Source organism: Gorilla gorilla, chromosome 8 (genome assembly GCF_029281585.2).
Source record: "Gorilla gorilla gorilla isolate KB3781 chromosome 8, NHGRI_mGorGor1-v2.1_pri, whole genome shotgun sequence".
NCBI lineage: Eukaryota > Metazoa > Chordata > Mammalia > Primates > Hominidae > Gorilla > Gorilla gorilla.
In genome coordinates, this window is record NC_073232.2 from 69,953,238 (window position 1) to 69,971,510 (window position 18,273).

The 18,273-nt window shown below is 48.2% G+C and overlaps 1 protein-coding gene across 1 annotated transcript in view; it reads right to left on the reverse strand.

Annotated features, from left to right (window-relative positions):
* ALOX5 (arachidonate 5-lipoxygenase) overlaps positions 1–18,273 on the reverse strand; it is a 70,156-nt gene that overhangs the window by 4,419 nt on the left and 47,464 nt on the right. Inside the window, exons 5-9 of the mRNA XM_031015536.3 lie at positions 17,540–17,646; positions 16,555–16,727; positions 12,922–13,068; positions 1,065–1,268; positions 267–353 (exon numbers count right to left, since the gene is read on the reverse strand). Coding sequence (XP_030871396.3) covers positions 267–353; positions 1,065–1,268; positions 12,922–13,068; positions 16,555–16,727; positions 17,540–17,646 — 718 coding nt within the window. The remainder of the gene's footprint in view (positions 1–266; positions 354–1,064; positions 1,269–12,921; positions 13,069–16,554; positions 16,728–17,539; positions 17,647–18,273) is intronic.

Consider the following 18,273-nt stretch of genomic DNA (forward strand, 5'->3'; position numbering starts at 1 on the left):
TCTCAGAGGCTGGGAGAGGGGAGGGGTGGGAGGAGGGGACCAGGAGCCATCAGTGAGAAGGAAGACCTGGTGGTGCGCCTGGAGGAGTGCTCCTGGCTGAATGGCACGGGCTGGAGACATCAGGAGGATGCTGGAGCCAGTGCTCTGAGCAGACTCCAGCCTTCACCCTTCCAGGCCTCCTGAAAGGGTGTCTAGATCTCAGATAGGGAGTGAAGGCGGCCAGGCTGGGCCCTTCCAGGCAACAAGTAGGGTAGGAGGGCACCCACCTTGTCAAAGAGGCCACACTCGCAGATGAGCTGCTCACGGGCCTTGGTGTTGATTGCGATGGTGAATCTCACGTGTGCCACCAGCAGCTGGGGAGGGGAGAGGAGGAGGCCTCAGAGGGGGCCCAGCCAGGTGACCTGGTGCCTCAGGGACCCGCAGCTCCCCCACCCAGGCCTGCCCTATAGGATGATGCTGGGCGCAGGGAGGAAGTGAAGGCTGGGTGCTGATCTTTCTGCTGAATAAGTGCTGGAGGCCTGCACCCCTCTGATGCTTACTAAGCATGATAATGATTCAGAGGGTCCTGGCCAGCACTTGTACAATGCTTACCTCTTTGCTCCCTGAGTTCACTGTCTGAATCCTGACCATCATTCTGTAAGGCAGCTGTACTATTTGACCTGTTTTACTGGTGAGGAAACTGAGGCACACAGGTACTTTTAGCATGCAGTCACCCCAGCAGCCAATGCTTGTAGGATTCAAGAACAGGGAAGGAGAGTGATGGCAGGGGCGGCCATCAGCATCAGCCGAGGATCACCATGAACTCATTTGCCTTTTCCAACTCTACTGGCTGGCCAGCGAGGCCCCTGTGTCAGGCCCATGCCCCAGCCGCGTGTCCTGGGGAACAGCAGGCTCCTAGCTGTTTTCTTCCTTTAGGGGCATTACTGACTCTGAGAACATCTCTCCAGGGGTCCCTTTCTGCCACCCACTCCCAGCCACAGGTCCCCCTGTGGGATGTCAGTGATCCCTCCCACTCCACATCTCAGATGCCCTCCCATAGCAGGTGGGGCGGTAGCTGGCTGTACCTTGAAAATGGGGTGCACAGCAGGCAGCTGGCGGTACATCGCAATGCCAAAAACCTCAGACACCAGATGTGTTCGCAGAAGGTGGGTGATGGTCTGGTGGACGTGGAAGTCACTGGAACGCACCCAGATTTTGGCCAAAAGCCAGTCGTATTTTGCATCCGAAGGGAGGAAAATAGGGTTCTCATCTCCCGGGATTTGGTTGAGCTGATACATTGGGGGAAAGGAAACACACTGCTATATTTCACTTCAGAGTATAGTTGTTGGAGAACTTCGCCTCTTGGGAAGTTCCAGAAGTATCTGAATTTCTTTAACAGTGACTTTGGAATCAGAAGAGCCTGGAGGGGGTAAAGGGCCCTGCGGTGGTATTTCCTGTCCCAGCCATATTACTTACAACCTGCATGACTCTGGATGACACACTGGGCTTTCTAAGCTCTGGCTTCAGCATCTGTCATGTGGGGACAGTGATCGCTCGGCTCACAGTTACTCAGGAGCTGGCAGCATGGAAGGAGCGGGCAGGCGGAAGGCCCAGCAGCGGAGGGGGAGGATCGCTGTCCCCCTCTTCCCTCCTTGCCCTGCTCCCTCTTCTACTGACTCTCCTTGGTCTCCCATACTTTCCTCCCTCTCCTCTTCCCTGAAATGCTGGTGCTCCCCAGGGTCTGCCCTGGTGCTCCTGTCTTCTTTTCTTGCCCTAAGTCAGCTCCTCCTGTTTAAAGGCTTGGGGCCCTCCTGGTACTGAGCCTCCCAGATCAGGGTCTGCAGCTTGAGCTCTGCCTGGAGCCCACACCTGTGGCCAGGCACCTCCTGTAGCAGAGGCTGGACCTGTCTTCCCTTTCCAGTTTCCACTCCACACTGGGACAAGGTGAGTTTTTTTCTTTTCCAAAATGCAAATCATGTCATGTTAACTGCCTCCTCAATCACCTCTTAATGCCAGAAAATAAAATCCCCAAGCTCTGTGGTGACCTGGTTGCTGATGCCTCTGTACACACAGCCTCACCTTCGTGCCCCCACACTGGCACCCAGCCCCAGGTCCCTCCACGCCAGCAGCCCCACACGTTGCCCCCTTACTGAGAGCCCAGCACAGCCTCAGCACCCGACAGTGAGTTCTCACGGGAGCCTGCAGCAGGTGCTGGCATTGCCCATTTTTAGATGAAGACATGGGGTATTGGAGGGGTTGACAGAAAGAATGAGGTGGGTGGCAGGGCTGCAGCCAAGAGCGGCCAGGAAGGGGCATGGCCAGACTTTAGGTGCTGGGAAAGACCAGTGTCACTGCAGCACAGTGGTCGTGGCTGGGGAGGGAGAACTGTCCCAGAGCACACAGCTGTGTCACTTGCTATAAGTATTGTGGAAGGTGGGGTCCTTGGGCGTCTCTCCCTCGAAAACAGTGCTGTCCAATAGACATATAATGCTACCCCACACATGGAATTGTATATATTCAGGAAGCCATATTAATAAAAATAAAAGGAAACAGGTGAAATGCAGGTGAATAATATAATTTTATTTTACCCAATATATCCAGAATATTATCACTTCAACATGAAACCAATCTAAAACTATTAAATGAGATATTTCACATTCCCCACCTCCTTATTCTAAGTCTTAAAAATCAGGTGTGAACTTTGCACTTGCAGCAGGTTTTGGTTTGGACGAGCCAAATCCCAAGTGCTCCAGAGCCCTGGTGGCCAGTGGCTCCACCCTGGTCAGAGAGACCCCAGTAGCCTCAGCACTCCCTGAGGACCAAGGAAGGGGGAGGGAGGAGGGAGAGCAGAGTGTGACTTGCACATTAGGCGTGCCTGTCTGTTTATACTTGAGATTAGTTGGCTGCTTTTAAATACCAGACAGTTTCACATAAAAATTTGAATGACCTGGTTTTCTTGAAAAATTAGAAGGTCTCAGAACTCTGCACCCAGGTTCTCACAGAACTACGCTCTTGTCCCTTTTACAGAGTCCCAGCTCTCAGGGTCCCCACTGCCACACCCATTTGCATGAGCTGCCTGGGCCACTGATACCTGATCTGTGCCCTAGAATGCTGGGCTGCCTGGCATGCTCTGAGACACTCTCTGACATGTCCCCACATGCTCTGACATGTTCCTGATGGCTCTGGGACACTGACATGTTCCTGATGGCTCTGGGACACTGACATGTTCCTGACATCCTCTGGGGCCGAGGAGCCCCCCTGTTGTGTGCTAGGGGCTTTACCCATGCTATCTCACTTAATCCTCACTTTGACCCTGCAAGGCAGGTATTCCTTGCTGTACCCATTTTACATGGGGGGAAACTGAGGCTCCAGCTGGTTTAGCAGCTCTCCCAAGTCACACAGTAGGTAAAGAGCTCAGCCGGCAACATGATATTGAACAGGCAAAAATTGGAAGCAATCCCCCTAAAAACTGGAACAAGACAAGGATGTCCGCTCTCACCCCTCCTATTCAATAGAGCACTGGAAGTCCTAGTCAGAGCAATTAGGCAAGAGAAAGAAATAAAAGGGATCCAAACAAAAAAAAAAAAAAAAGAAGAGGAAGTCAAATTATCTTTGTTCATCCATGATATGATTCTATACCTAGAAAACCCTGAAGATTCCTCCAAAAGACTCCTAGACTTGATAAACAACTTCAGTAAAGTCTCAATGTTATAAGTAAAATGCTTGTTTAGAAACAGAATGCTTGTTCCTCGGTACTGCAAGGAAAAATCAGCATTTAGACAAAAAGTTTTTTTAGCAAGCCAATTTTACTTTCTGCAGAAAGGGTGCTCCTCGCAGATGGAACAATGGCGAGAGCACACCTGAATAATGGAGAGAAGCAATTTTTATTCCTTACGCAGCTTGTCCCTGCTACTGTGTCCTGTCTCCATTGGCTGGAGCCAAACCTCACTGTCTAAACTAAAACCCGACTGGCTAATAACTTAAAACTTTTCTAAATAGGTAAAAGCAGTGGAAAGACAAAGGAAAAGAGGAAGTTGCTTATGAAAGGACTTAGAAAAGTAATAACATTTCCAAATAAGGAAGGGGCATGGGCTGCAAGCTGGGACATGCCTGTGAGCACGTCCAGCACAAATATCTTGGTTAAAGTACAAGGACATAGAATGTACTCATTTCCTTATATCTAACAGCTACATATGATAGGGCTTAACAAAAAGTTATTAGCACAAAGCGAAAAGGCTTAAAAAAAGTTAGTCTTTAGAAAAAACTATTATTTCTAACACATAATTTACTCCTTAACAAAAAAAAACACTTTTGACTTTCTATACTCAAGATACAAAATCAGTGTACAAAAATCAGTAGCATTTCTTTTTATTTGAGATGGAGTCTCACTATCACCCAAGCTGGAGTGCAGTGGTGCGATCGCAGCTCACTGCCACCTCCGCCTCCTAGGTTCAAGCAATTCTCCTGCCTCAGCCTCCCAAGTAGCTGGGATTACAGGCAGGTGTTACCACGCCTGGCTAATTTTTGTATTTTTAATAGAGACGGGGTTTCACCATGTTGGTCAGGCTGGTCTCAAACTCCTGACCTCAGGTGATCTGCCCACCTCGGCCTCCCAAAGTGCTGGGATTACAGGCGTGAGCCACTGTGCCTGGCCTAAAAATCAGTAGCATTTCTATGCACCAACAATGTTCAGGTTCAGGCTGAGAACCATATCAGGAACGTGGTGATCTCAGTTACAATAGTCCCCCATACACAAAATAAAATACCAAAGAATATATCCAGCCAAGGAGGTGAAAGAGCTCTACAAAGAGAACTATAAAACACTGATGAAAGAAATCATAGATGACACAAAAAAAATGGAAAAACATCCCAGCTAATGGGTTGGAAGAAAGCAATCTACAGATACAATGCAATTCCTATCAAATTATCAACATCATTTTTCACAGAATTAGAAAAAAAATCCTAAAATTCATATGGAACCAAAAAATAGCTGAATAGCCAAAGCAATCCTAGGCAAAAATACAAAGCTGGAGGCATCACATTACCTGACTTCAAACTATACTACAAGACTACAGTAACGAAAACAGCATGGTATACTGGTACAAAAATAGGCACAGAGATCAATGGAACAGAACAGAGAACCCAGAAATAAAGCCATATACCTGCAACCAACTGATTTTTGACAAAATCAACAAAAATAAACAATAAGGAAAGGACATCCTATTCCATAAATAGTGTTGGAAAAACTGGCTACCTATATGCAGAAGAATGACACTGGGCCCCTACCTCTCACCATATACAAAAATTACCTCTAGATGGATTACAGACTTAAACGTAAGACTTCAAACTTTAAACATTCTAGAAGAAAACCTAGGAAAAAATCTTATGGACATTTCCTAGGCAAAGAATTTATGACTAGACCTCAAAGGCATATGCAACAAAAACAAAAATTGACAAATGAGACTTAATCAAATTAAAGAGCTTCTGCACAGCAAAACAAACTATCAACAGAGTAAACAGACAACCTACAGAATGGGAGAAAATATTTGTAACTATGCATCCACAAACGACTAATACCCAGAATCTATAAGGAACTTAAGAAAAAACACCACCATTAAAAAGTGGGCAAAGGACAGGAACAGACACTTCTCAAAAGAAGACATACAAGTGGCCAAGAAACATATGAAAAAATGCTCAACATCACTCATCATCAGAGAAATGCAAATTGAAACCACAAAGGGATACCGGTCAGAATGGCTATTATTAAAAAGTAAAAAAATGACAGATGTTAGCAGGATGCAGACAAAAGGGAATGCTTACACACTGTTGGTGGCAGTGTAAATTACTTCCATCCATGTGGAAAGCAGTTTGGAGATTTTGCAAAGAACTGCAAATAGAATTACCATTTGACCCAACAACCCCATTACTGTGTACCTACCCCAAAGGAAAAGAAATTGTTTTACCAAAAGGAGATGTGCACACATATGTTTACTGCAGCACTGTTCACAATATCAAAATCATGTAATCAACCTAGGTGCCCATCAATAGTGGCACCAGATAAAGAAAATGTGGTACATGTACTCCATGGAATACTACATAGCCATAAAAAAGAATGAAATCATGTTCTTTGCAGCAACATGGATGCAGCTTAGGATTGGCGCTTAAGCCATAATCTTAAGTGAATTAACCCAGAAGCAGAAAATCAAATACTGCATGTTCTTATTTATAAGTGGGAGCTAAGCATTGTGTACACATGGGCATAAAAGTGGGAACAAAAGACACTGGGGACTCCAAGAAGGGGAGGGAGGGAGGAAAGGGTTGAAAAACTGGGTATTGGGCACTATGCTCAGTATTTGAGTGATGGGTTCAATAGAAGCCTAATCCCAGCGTTATGCAATATAACCATGTAACAAACCTGCACATGTACCTGAATCTAAAATTTTATATATTAAAAAAAAAACAAAAAACTGTTCTGACCAGTAAAAAAAGAGCTGAATGAGGATGGGCCCAGTGCTGTGCCTATTTCAGCCCATCACTCTCCCTTCTGCTTCTCTTCACCTCCTGGCCTGACCGGGCCTCACCTGCCCATCTCCTTGAGCTCTTGTACCACTGAGCTGGGCCTTCCCCAACCCATCCTTCACATCCTCCCACTCCTGTCCAGGATTTTGGCCTGCCATGGGATGCCAGAACTTGCCCTGAGCAATTTGTGTTTCTTAAATTTGTTTTTTGGGTAAGGAAGTAGCTTTATGTTTCTGATTAGAAAAGAATATGTGCTTATCGTAAAAAGAAATTTGAGTCATGACAGGAGAGCCTGAGAAAGAAAGAAAACATCATCTCATCTTCCAGCGCCCAGGGATAACCACCAAATTCTGGGGAGCCTCCTTTCATAGGTCTTTGCATGTGTGCACATTTATCTGTCCAATTTTCCATCAACTGAATATGATTATAATCAACATCTGTCTCTTTGTTTTGCTCACCTGTCCCCCACCGGGCCATCACTGTGTTCCTACCTGGTGACACCGCGTCCTTGTGTCCCCATGCTGGCACAGTAGGCCTGCTGCATCCTTGCATTCATTTTACATTGAGACCATGCCCATTGCCTTAGCAGTTTGAAGGAGCTATTTGTATACGACAGATATGTATCCTTTATCGGTCCCCTGTGTCTTGTTTTTCCACTGTTAACTCATTGTGGAGACCCCTCCAGGTCAGCTGGGAGGGAACCAAAGCATTCCTTTCAAAGATGCTTCAACGTTTTATGGTGAGGACATGGAAGGGCTCACTCACTCAATCCTCTTCTGCCTTCAGACTGTTTTCAATTTTTTTTCCCCATCACAAACTATGCTCCTGTTGCTACCCACACACATTTGTGCTTTCGTTTCTGCTGAGTGGCTGCTAGCGAAGGCTGAGCCTTGGGGGTTTGGGTATGTTTTCTTTGAGTAGACAGTGCCTGCCCTACTGTTCCTCAGACAGTTTCACTCTCCTGGTGCACACCTGTTCAGTGCTACTGGCTGTCAGAACACTTAAACAATAAAGTCCCCTCCAGTGCTCCTCCAATTGAGACGGAGCAGGGGCCTCCTCTTAGGGCACTGTAGACCCCCAGCCCCCCAACAGGGCATGGAAATGAAGGAAAATCCCGAGTTCCTTGAAGGGAAATTCCAGGCACCTAGCTAGCCCTGAGAAACAAATGAGCAACTTGACAAACAAGAGGGTAACAGCAGCCTAAAACAACAGCCAAGGAAGCCAGAGACCTGGGCTGTTTGGTTCCCTCTGGAAACTAAAGAGAACCCCTGAACATGTGTCTCTGAGTTGTTTTTCAGAAACCCAGACCCCCACCAAACCGATCCACTGGCACAGAGACCTCAGGTAAGAGGGAACTGAGGACTGAACTCTGAGCAGGCTCTTTGTTCTAAATTTCTTCCTGGGGGGCCTGGGGGAAGTCCCGCCCACAAGCCACAGCTAACATTCCTTTCTGGTAACCCAAATTTTTAAATGAAACTTCTCTTCCTTAACCAATTTCAAAACAACAAATTTTTGAATCTACCTATGACCTGGAAGCCCGCCCCCACTTCAACATATCCCGCCCTTTTAGGCCAAAACCAATGTGTACCCTCCATGTACTGATTAATGATTTTGCCTGTTAACTTCTGCAATTCCTGAAATTTACTCTGCCTTTAAAAACCCTTACCTGCAAGCCATCAGGGAGTTCCGGTCTTAAGAGTGAGCTGCCCAATTCTCCTTTTTTGGTCCCCGCAATAAATGCCTTGTGTTCTCCTAGATTCTATCCCAATCTCAGTGTTTGGTTTTGCTGCACTGGGCAAGCAGATCCCAGTCCAGCTCGGTAACACAACTGTCCTCGCCACGACAGCCTCAACCCCAGGATCCTCTGACCGCCCACTGCAACATGCACCTGGTACAGCAGGCGCTGTGGGATCTGCTCCGGTGCTGGCCGAAGCTCTGACCCTGCTCCGGTGCTGGCCGAAGCTCTGACCTTGGGCTGCCCAGGCCCACCAGTTATCCCTTGAACACTGCCAGGCTGCAACAACTCATGAGCAGAGCATGGGGCTCCGTCCTTGCTGGTGTCTGGGAGTTACCCCTTTGTTTTTCCAACCAGGCATGTCAGAAATGATATCTCATTGTTAACTTTCATTTGCATTTCTCTAACTACAGGTGAAGTTAGGAGTTTTTCCATATGCTGGTTGTCCATTTACATTTCTTCTTTTGTGAATTGCCTGTTCATATTCTCTGCTCATTTTTCCACTGGAGTATTTGTATTTTCCCGTCAATGTAAAGGATCTACCTGTGTATCACAGATAGGCATCTCTTAGCTGTCACTTCTGTTATGGTTACTCACCCCAATCTCTGTTTTGCTTTTTGTCTTTGTTTATGGTTTATCATTCAAGTTTTAAAACATAACATAATCAAATATGCTTAGCTTTCCCCTTATAACTTCTTGGTTTCCTTTTCCTTCTAAAAGTCTTCTGAGTGTCCGCGTAATTAGTTTTTCTAAATTCGTTTACTTTTTTCATTTTAATTTTTACTTCATGTGAATTTTTTTTTTCTTTTTCTTCTAAGCAACTCTACATGATGAGATTTATTTTTGTAAATGGCATGACAGAGCAGTCCAATTTAATTTTCTTCTAATCAAAGGCAGTGTGATAGCAACATTAAAATAATATCCCTTTTTCACTGAGTTGAAAAACCTCCATTGTGATACACTGAATTCCTCTGTGGGGGAGTCCATTTCTGGATCTTACTCTATACTGTCCCCCAATTCTCTCTGTTTTCAAGCACAGCGTCTGCTTAACAGTAACCTTACAAATCCAGCAAGGAAAGTGTTCCTTCTGTGTTTTCTTTTACTTTTTTTTTTTTTAAAGACAGGGTCTTACTCTGTTGCCCAGTGTGGAGTGCAGTGGAGCGATCATGGCTCACTGCAGCCTCGAACTCCTGGACTCAAGCCATCCTCCCACCTCAGCCTCCTGAGCAGTTGGGATTACAGGCATGCGCCACCATACCTAATTTTTTCTATTAATTTTTTTCTTTTTTTTAGACATGAGGTCTCACTTGGTTGCCCTGCCTCTCTATGTGGTTTTTATTTTTTTCAAAAAATTTTTGACTATGCTAGATTTCTTTTTCCATATGAATCTTTCAATTTTTTAATTGTTTTCTCTCCTTTTTAGTTCCTCTTCACCACCACCACACCCTCACCAAGAAAGATAAAAAATTCTGGCTGAAATTTTACTTGGAAGTGCATTGTTTTTATAATAGAATTTGGTAGAACTGACATTTTTACAGTTTCCTCCCCAATATCAAATCACTGTTAAGAGTTCATTGTATATCCTTTAAAATAACTTTATAGTTGGCTGGGTGCGGTAGCTCACGCCTGTAATCCCAACACTTTGGGAGGCTGAGGCAGGCGAATCACAAGGTCAGGAGTTCGAGACCAGCCTGGCCAACATGGTGAAATGCCGTCTCTACTAAAGATACAAAAAATTAGCTGGCGTGGTGGCAGGCGCCTGTAATCCCAGCTACTTGGGAGGCTGAGGCTGGAGAATTGCTTGAACCTGGGAGGTGGAGGTTGCAGTGAGCTGAGATCGCACCACTGCACTCCAGCCTGGGTGACAGCGCGAAACTCCATCTCAAATAAATAAATAAATAAATAACTTTATAGTTTTTCCTTATATGGGCATTATATTTTATTGTTAGTATGGAGAAAGGCTATTGATTTTTTTGAGAAATATATTTATCTAAACACTTTGCCAAATGAATTTATTAATCTAGTAGCTTTTAAAAAAATTAGAATCTCTTGTGTTTTCTAGATCTACCATAGCATTACCAGAAAAGATCATCTTCCCTGTTCTTTGACAATATGTTTATTGATTGTTTTCCTGTTTTATCATGTGGTATGACCTCTAAAATAATGTTGAATAAAAACAGTGATATCAGCATTCTTATTATTTTAATGGAAATGGCATTAGAGTTGCACCTTTTTGATGTTAGCTATCTTTATCATATAAAGTAAGGTTCCTCCTATTAATTTTTATTAGTTGTGGCTATTAAATGTTATTGAATTCCCTTTTAGTGTGAATTGATATAATCATAAACTTTATCCTTATGGGTATAATAAATTATGGTGGTAGCTCTCTTGATATTGAAATATCTGGAATAAACCCTGCTTGGTTATTACATATAGTCATTTAATACACTGCTGCACTCACTTCGCTAATATCACCTTTAGTTTTCTTTTAAATCTTTATTTAATACTTGGATTGGTCTTCAGCCTTCTTTTGAAGCCTGCCTGTATCCAGTTTCAGAACTAAGCTTACACCAGCTTTATATGATCAATTTGGGGCTGATAAAGAGCCCTGGAAATGTCGGCTGTCTAGTGGCTGGGTGAGACTCAGCTGCTCGCTGTGTAGGTCTGTTTCCAATCACTATATGGAAATTGGCCTATTTTCTACAATTTCTTCTAATTTATCTTTTCCTAGGTTTTTATCCATTTCTCTAATTTTTCAAATTTTTGCCATATTACTCTCATTTAAAAAATATGTAATCATAATTACTGTTCTTTTTTTTTTAAGAGACGGGGTCTTGATATGTTGCTCAGGCTAGACTGCTGCGGCTATTCACAGGTGTGATCATACCACACTACAGCCTCAAGTGAGCCTCCTGCCTCAGCCTCTCAAGTAGCTGGGACTACAGTTGTGTACCACCATGGTGCCTGGCTATAATTACTCTTTTTATGATTCCTTTTTTATTCCGAATCTTGCATATTTTTTTTCTATCTCTTTTTTTCCATCAGCCTCATGAGGAGGTTATTATTATTATTTTTTGGACCTTTCAAAGAACCAGATCTTGGATTTACTATCCTCTGGCTTTCATTTGCTTGAGTCTTTATAGTTTGCAAAGTTTCCATTTTCAGAAGAAGAAAGAGACCCAGGAACATTCTGTGGCTTGCTCAAGGTCCCACAGCCTGCTAGCAAGTGGCTGAACTGGAATTTAAGTTAGGCCCCTGACTCCAGGCTGCTCCAAGAGATCTCTGAGCCAAGCTTTTGAAGGCACCATCAGTGGTGCCTGGGATCTCTGGGTATCTCCCAGCAATTTTGTCTTCTTTTAGGTCACCTGTCCCTTTACCTGCTGCTTCAGTTTCTTAGGCACAGGGCTTCTCTCTGGTAACAGACAGGAAGCTCCTCGGAGGCTACGTGCCCCTGGGAGACTGTGGGGAGGCTGGAATCTAGAGTCAGATGACCTGGCTTGAATCCTAGCTCTGGGGCTGGCTGTGGGCACCTGTGTCTCAGTTTCCTTATCTGGGTAAAATGATCAACATCAATAGAGCCCACTACCTAGGATGGTTGTGGTGATGATTACACAAATAAAGATAGGTTATCTAAAACCCCAGTGGTCAAATGTGCTTCAGAATCCAGAATTTTTAGGATTTTAGCAGTGGGTATACTTCATTATGTGCCATACCCCCTCCCACCCCCGGTCTAGGGCAACATACTATTTTACAATCGAACAGAGCAGTATTTCTGCAGTGATCCACATACATATCACATTGAATGGAAAAAGCCTCTAAATAACCTCACCTATTGCTTCGAAGAAGGTTTGTTTACAAACAATGAATTTGCTGCACAGTTTTGAAATATGCAGCAGTTTTCAGATTTTTTAGATTTAGAATCGAGGGTAAGGGATTGCAGACTGTGCAGGTTAACCCATAGGATAGCCTTGGCATGTGGCTAGTGCCTGACCTATGCAGCTGCTATTGTGTCCACAGCTCCCAAGGTCCAGTTCATGGACATTATTTGCTGAATGCTCATCTGCCAGTCTCCCACGGTGTCCCCTGCGCAGTTCCTCCCTACTCCCAGGGACCTATGCCCAGTCCAGTCCTGGCCTTGGCCCCTGCTGTCTGCACACCAGCTCCCAGCCTGGCAGCAGGCTGGTGCCAGGAACAGGGGGAGACAAAGCCCTGTGCCCGCCTGCCTTTCCTCCAGGGTCTCCCTCTTCCCCCTGCCTCATCTCAGGTGGACATAAGAACTCACATCATCATCAAAGGTGGCATACCAGGACTGGCCTGGTTCCTGACCCCAGAACCCATGGTGCCCCTCAGTGGTCTTGGTCTCCAGCTCAGTCCACAGCTTCACCTGCCTGGCCCCTGGCAGCACCTTGACTGGGGGCCCTTGGTCAGGGTGCTGGGGTGGAGAGTGCAGAATATGATCCCAGGGCAGGTCCTCCACAGTGTGCCTCGACTGGCCAGGGGCTTCTCAAATGTGCCTTGGGGAGTAGAACCCTCTCCGGCCCTATGGACAGCCCACCTCAGGGCCTGCAGGAAGCCCTAGTGTCTTTCAAGACATAGCTTCCTCAGCTGGAGTGTGAATGGAGCCACCCAGGAGCCCTGGATCGCGGAGGACTGAGCTGCTCAGAAAGGTGTGCCCCCCAGCAGCCTACCTGGATGGCAATGGGGACAATCTTGTTGGCCAGGTTCTTATACAGCAAGCAGATGGGAGCGGCCAGGAACTGGAGTGTGCAGGGGTCTGTTTTGTTGGCATCGATGCCATCCAGCAGCTCAAAGTCCACGATGAAAATGTTCCCTTGCTGCAGGAGGCAGAGAGATGTGTCCAAATCAGGCTCAGCAGACGGACCAAAAATCAGGCCTGGGGAAAGAGTGATGACCTCTGGGGACCCCTCTCCCTTTCCTGCGACTCAGCGGAGTTCAGAATGTGTACTTCTCTCCTCTGACTCCAAGGCTGATTGATTCACATGGAAGGTGTTCACAGGTTGTGGCAGTTCGGGGTAAGATGAAGGAATGGCAGCAGCTCATTCGGCATTTGTGGTGTCTGAGACCTGCTTGACTGGCACGAAAGATGAGAGACCGACCTGAGTGTCAGTTTACTAAGAAGAAAGAGGTTAGGTGAAATAGATGTGACGAGTTAAATGCCAAAAAATGATGCTGCCGGACTCTACACAGAAGTCAAAGCTGGGCGAACTCAACCCCAGTCAGAGCCAGGACAGGGGTCTCCCTTGGGAGGAAGAGACAGGAAGCGAGGCGGGGCTGTCCGCTGGGTGGGGTAGGGGGGCTGCGGGGGAAAGGGGAGGGGATTCTGCATGGGCAGGGGACTCTGCAGGGGTTGAGGGGGGTCTCCAGGAGGTAGGGAAGGTCTGCGGGGGCGGGAATGAGCGTGTTTCGGGAGAGGGGCTGCAGAAGCAGAGGGGGAAGGGTCTGCAGTGGCTGGGGAGGTGGGGGTGGTCTGCAGGGTTGGCGTGTTGTGCCCTGGTCTGAGACTGGCGACACGGCGGGTCATTGGTGTAAATTCGTCGGGCTTGCTGACCCGCGGATCCGTGCCCTTTGCTGTAGGAGTCAAGACACTTCGACACGCAACGAGCGTGCCGGTGAAGTGGGAGGCGGGCGGCCGCTGCGAGCCGCGCAGTGGGTCCCGCAGAGGGGCCCCTAGGAACGCCAGGTGCAGGGTAGGCCTGCTGGGCCGGGAACGCAGCGCTTAGGCCGGGGGCATGGCCGCTCCTTCTGAAGCCTTTTCTGTTTCCTGAGTGATGAAGGAAAGGGTGAGGGTCCCGGCTGCGGAGAGGTCAGGATCTACTCTGCCTGGAGACGTCCCAGAGCGCCCCCCTGCAGCTCCACCGACCGCGCCCGCTCGCAGGACCCCCGGGCTGCCCGGCGGCACGCAGGACAGAAGCCACCCACCCAGGACGGCAGGAGCTCGGAGCCTGGCCACCGCCCTCCTCCTTTATGTGGTGTGACAGCAGGGATGAGCTCTGAGCATCTGTTGCGATGGGCGGGGGAAGCGGGGGTGGGGACGGGGACTATCCCCGCGGAGGCACTCAGGGCACCTTGTGTTGAGGGGGGCAGGTGGAGACCCTTGGGTTGGTCGGGCACAGGGGTGTCTTGCCTTCTAGGACTACGGCTGGACGGCTGGACTTCGAGAGCTGAAGTGACCATCAGACTCTACCCAGAAGGAATGGCTGCTAATCCAATCTTGAGACCACCCAGGCTGGTGAAGGTGATACTGGGAATAGGAGGCCTGAGATTTGGGGCCAATGCCTGCAGCATTTCTCTGTTATCCCAAGCCTCCCTTTCATCTTTCTGGAAAACGAGGGGCGGGCCTACCTTTCAGTTCTGACGTTTTAGGATTCTGCTTCTGACAGTGGAGTTTTTGCCTGTCTAGAGTCCCTGTCCCCTCTGGGTCAGCGTATTCCATTCTCCTGGCCGTGGGCACTGGCTCACAGAATCAGTGAGGCCTGAGGATGGCCTAAGACATCTGCTGGGAGCATTGGGAAACAGGGTCTTTCTTGCTGGGAGTGGGTGGTGTTTGCTAAGCTGGTGGAAGGTAAATCTGAAGCTGCCGGTGATCATTTTTTACCTCCACATAAGGAAACCCTCCTAAGGAAAAAATCACCAGAGGCAGAGGATTGAGACATGGAGAGAGAGAGAGACAGTGCAGGGGATGATCTGAGCCCTGGTCCCAAATGAGTTAGCATTGCTTTTTACTGTTGCCTGAGCCAATAGAGTTCTTGGATTAAACCAGATGGAGTTGATTTTTGTGATTTGAAACCAAAGAATCCAAGTATAAAGTCTAAGAACTCAAACAAACTTGAGCTGGAACACTGAATCAATACCAACAACAGGGATACAATTTCTCTATTCATGTTCCGGAAAATAACTGCACATTTTAAAAAACAATGGAGGCGTTTTTAGTAGGCCACAAGCTGGCTGTAGATCATTAAGGTGCTGCCAGATGGGCAGTGTGAATGACTGTGGGGATTAAGAATCATGCTGGTGTGTAGGAGATGGGGCAGTGTGTGTTTAAGAGTCTAGTCAGTGAGGGGTGGGTCAGCTCAAAGGAAAGGTGACTCATAACCCACGTGCCCTGGAGGTGGCCAGGACTCCCAGTGGGAGGCTGATGCCCTGCCCAGGTGCTGAGGACGGCCACTCCTTGGCTGCTGGGTACAGAGACGGCTGTTCAGAGTCTTCCAATTCTAGGATTCTATATGGCTTAAGGTTCTATGATCTCTGACTTGAAGTTTGAAACCTATAGCCACCAAATCAATGTTACTACATCTAGCAATTCAGTCCACTCAGGAACACAGATGCTCTCTCTGTGTGGGGGATCGTAACTGTCAGCTGTTCACATGACCAGGAAGTGTTCTGGGCCTGGTTGGGTGCAGGAGGAGGAGGTTAGGAAACACTGCCTGCACTGGGGCAGGAGACTTGCCTAGGGACTTCAGCTGGGTGGGTGGCCCTCTAGATTCAGGTGGGCCAGGTACTGGGGCTGTAGGTTTATCTCTAAAGGGCACCAACCATCCCTCTCCAACTAGGGCCTCAGGGTAAGCTGAGCGCAAAAGACTGGAAGCAGCAGAGGCCACCTGGACACCTGGGGATAGGCAGCAGGGCCTGGGTGGCAGGAGGCCCCATCACGCTGGCTCCATGGGGAAGAGGCAGGCTGATGGGCCAGCGCCTGTTGCTGAGCCCCACCAGATCCAGGTGGAGTTGGTTTGAACTTCTTCTGTCTCAAGACTAGGTCAGCCTTGCAGCCGGAGGCGGCTGAGTCTGCAGGTGAGGGTGGGGAGGAGGGTGCGACAGGAGCATGGGCAGCAGCATTTCTAACGAGAAAGTCAACCATTCTGTTGGGTTTCTCCTTGTGCCCCTTTTTTATTCTCACACAAGGTCTGCTTCTTTCTCCAGTGTTCTCCCCTTTGCAAGGTAGGTGACAACTGATGGCCTTGTGTGTAAAGCACCTGTCACAATGCCTGTCCCACCACAGGCCCCTAATCAAGGGTAGCTCCTGTAATTATTGATACTGATAGTGAAAATATTGACATTATGTTCCCAGACTCAAGCATCATGGAGAAACATTCCCCGCAATTCCTCCTCTGATGCTGCACAAGACAGTCTGCATAATGCCCAGGACCCTGGCTGACACTGCTGCCAGGAAAAGGAAGCAGCTGCTCTAGGCCAGACGGGCCTGCAGTTAGCGTCTTGGGGGCCTATGAGCACTGGCCAGGAGGAATTGGCTTCCACCTGACAGACTGTGACCTTGGCCACTTCCCCAGCCCATCAACCCCTACCTGGACCTCCTGCTCCAAGCTGAGCTGCCGCTCCAGGCTGCACTCTACCATCTCTGTGGTCACCGGGAGCTTCTCGGGCAGTTCTGTGCAGCGCCGGATCAACACAGGGTTGCAGCCATTCAGGAACTGGTAGCCAAACATCAGGTCTTCCTGCCAGTGATTCATGACTCGCTCTACCAGGAGAAAAGCGAGGCCCACCCTGAGCTCTGAGTAGAGGGCAGCCAGGGCCATGGCCCTCCTGACCTCACCTAAGAGCAGAGTCCCTGCTTGGTCTCCTCCCCCGAGTGCTCCCTGGATGGGCACAGCTCCAACTGCTGCCCCCTGCCCGTCACTGGGTCAGGCTGTGGCACCAACTCATCATACCTGAGCTGGCCTTTAGTGGCTCAGAAGCCTCCTGGGGCACTCAGGTCCTTCAGCCCAGCATGGAGTGTCCAGGATGGAAGAAGGAGGGTGTGGAGGAGAGTCCCTGGGGGCAGTTTGCCAAGTTTGGTTCCCCATGTCCTGATTTCAGCACCTCTTCTTGTCCAGCCATTCCTGCCTTCTTAACGTCCTTCCCATGCCATGACTGGCCACTATGAAGCTAGTGCTCTCATCAAACATATCCTAGTCCAAAGGAACCCAAAGTTGCTTTCGTGTAAATACCTAAAACACAAGCCAAGTTCTGCCTTTGCTCTGTTCAGAAGCACAAATGATTGATTTGTGCCAAGAAAAAGTTCTCATGCTTTTGAGACTTTTGATAGTGAAATGAGGTTGGGGGTGCTCGAGCTTGAATATCTGAGGAGGAGAAACCTCTGGGCACAAGGGTGACCACAGTGATGGTAAAAGGTGTGGAGTGTAGGGGGTGCTGTTCAGGGTGGCATGGTGGCAGCGAGGCCCCCATGCTGCAGCAGGCAGGAAGGCCCTTGTCAATTTCCTGGCAAGTCTCAGACAGGAGAGCAGCATCCCCTGTCCCCAGCACCACTTGGGCCCCCAGAGGCACACTCACCAGAAATAGTGTTGCTGATCTTGACAAAGATTTTCTCAAAGTCGGCGAAGTCATTCCAAGAAGACTGGAACATGTGCATGAAGCGGTTGATGAACAGGTTCTCCATCCTGCAGACCAGGAGAGAGGTCACCTTGCACACACTGGCCATGCCTCCCTCTGCAGAGCCCCTTTACACTGAGCTCTCAGGGGTCTTCACAACCCCCGCCCCCTCCAGGCAGCTCTGCAGAGGCAGGTGACTGGCTTTTCAGAACCAGGACAGAAACTGGCATCTATACGGGATGCTGTTCTACTGCACCTCACCTGTCGAAGAGACAGGCCAGTACCCTCCAGAATAGCCTGCAGTGCCTTGAATTCCATTCACACATGTGTTCATTCATTCACTCATCAGGCACTTGCTGTCCCCCACTCGGTGGGCCAGTCCCTGAGAAAGCTTCTAGGAACAGAGATCCAGCTGCTCTACCGTGTTGCCTGGCTTTTGGGGCGATAAACAGTTCAATTGACTTGAAAACTCATTTATTTTCTGCTAAATGGCTCCGTGCTTGGTGCTGAGGAGAAGTTTCCAAATGCTCACTGCACAGGACAAGAAAATAGAAACCCAAGGCCAGAGCTTGCTAAATTCAGAATGCAGGCTGCAGGTACTGAGGAGTGAGATGTGAGTGTATGAGCAATCCCCAGGGCTTCCTGGAGGAGGCAGGGTGTGGGATGGGTCCAGGAAAGGTGGAAAAGAGGGGAGA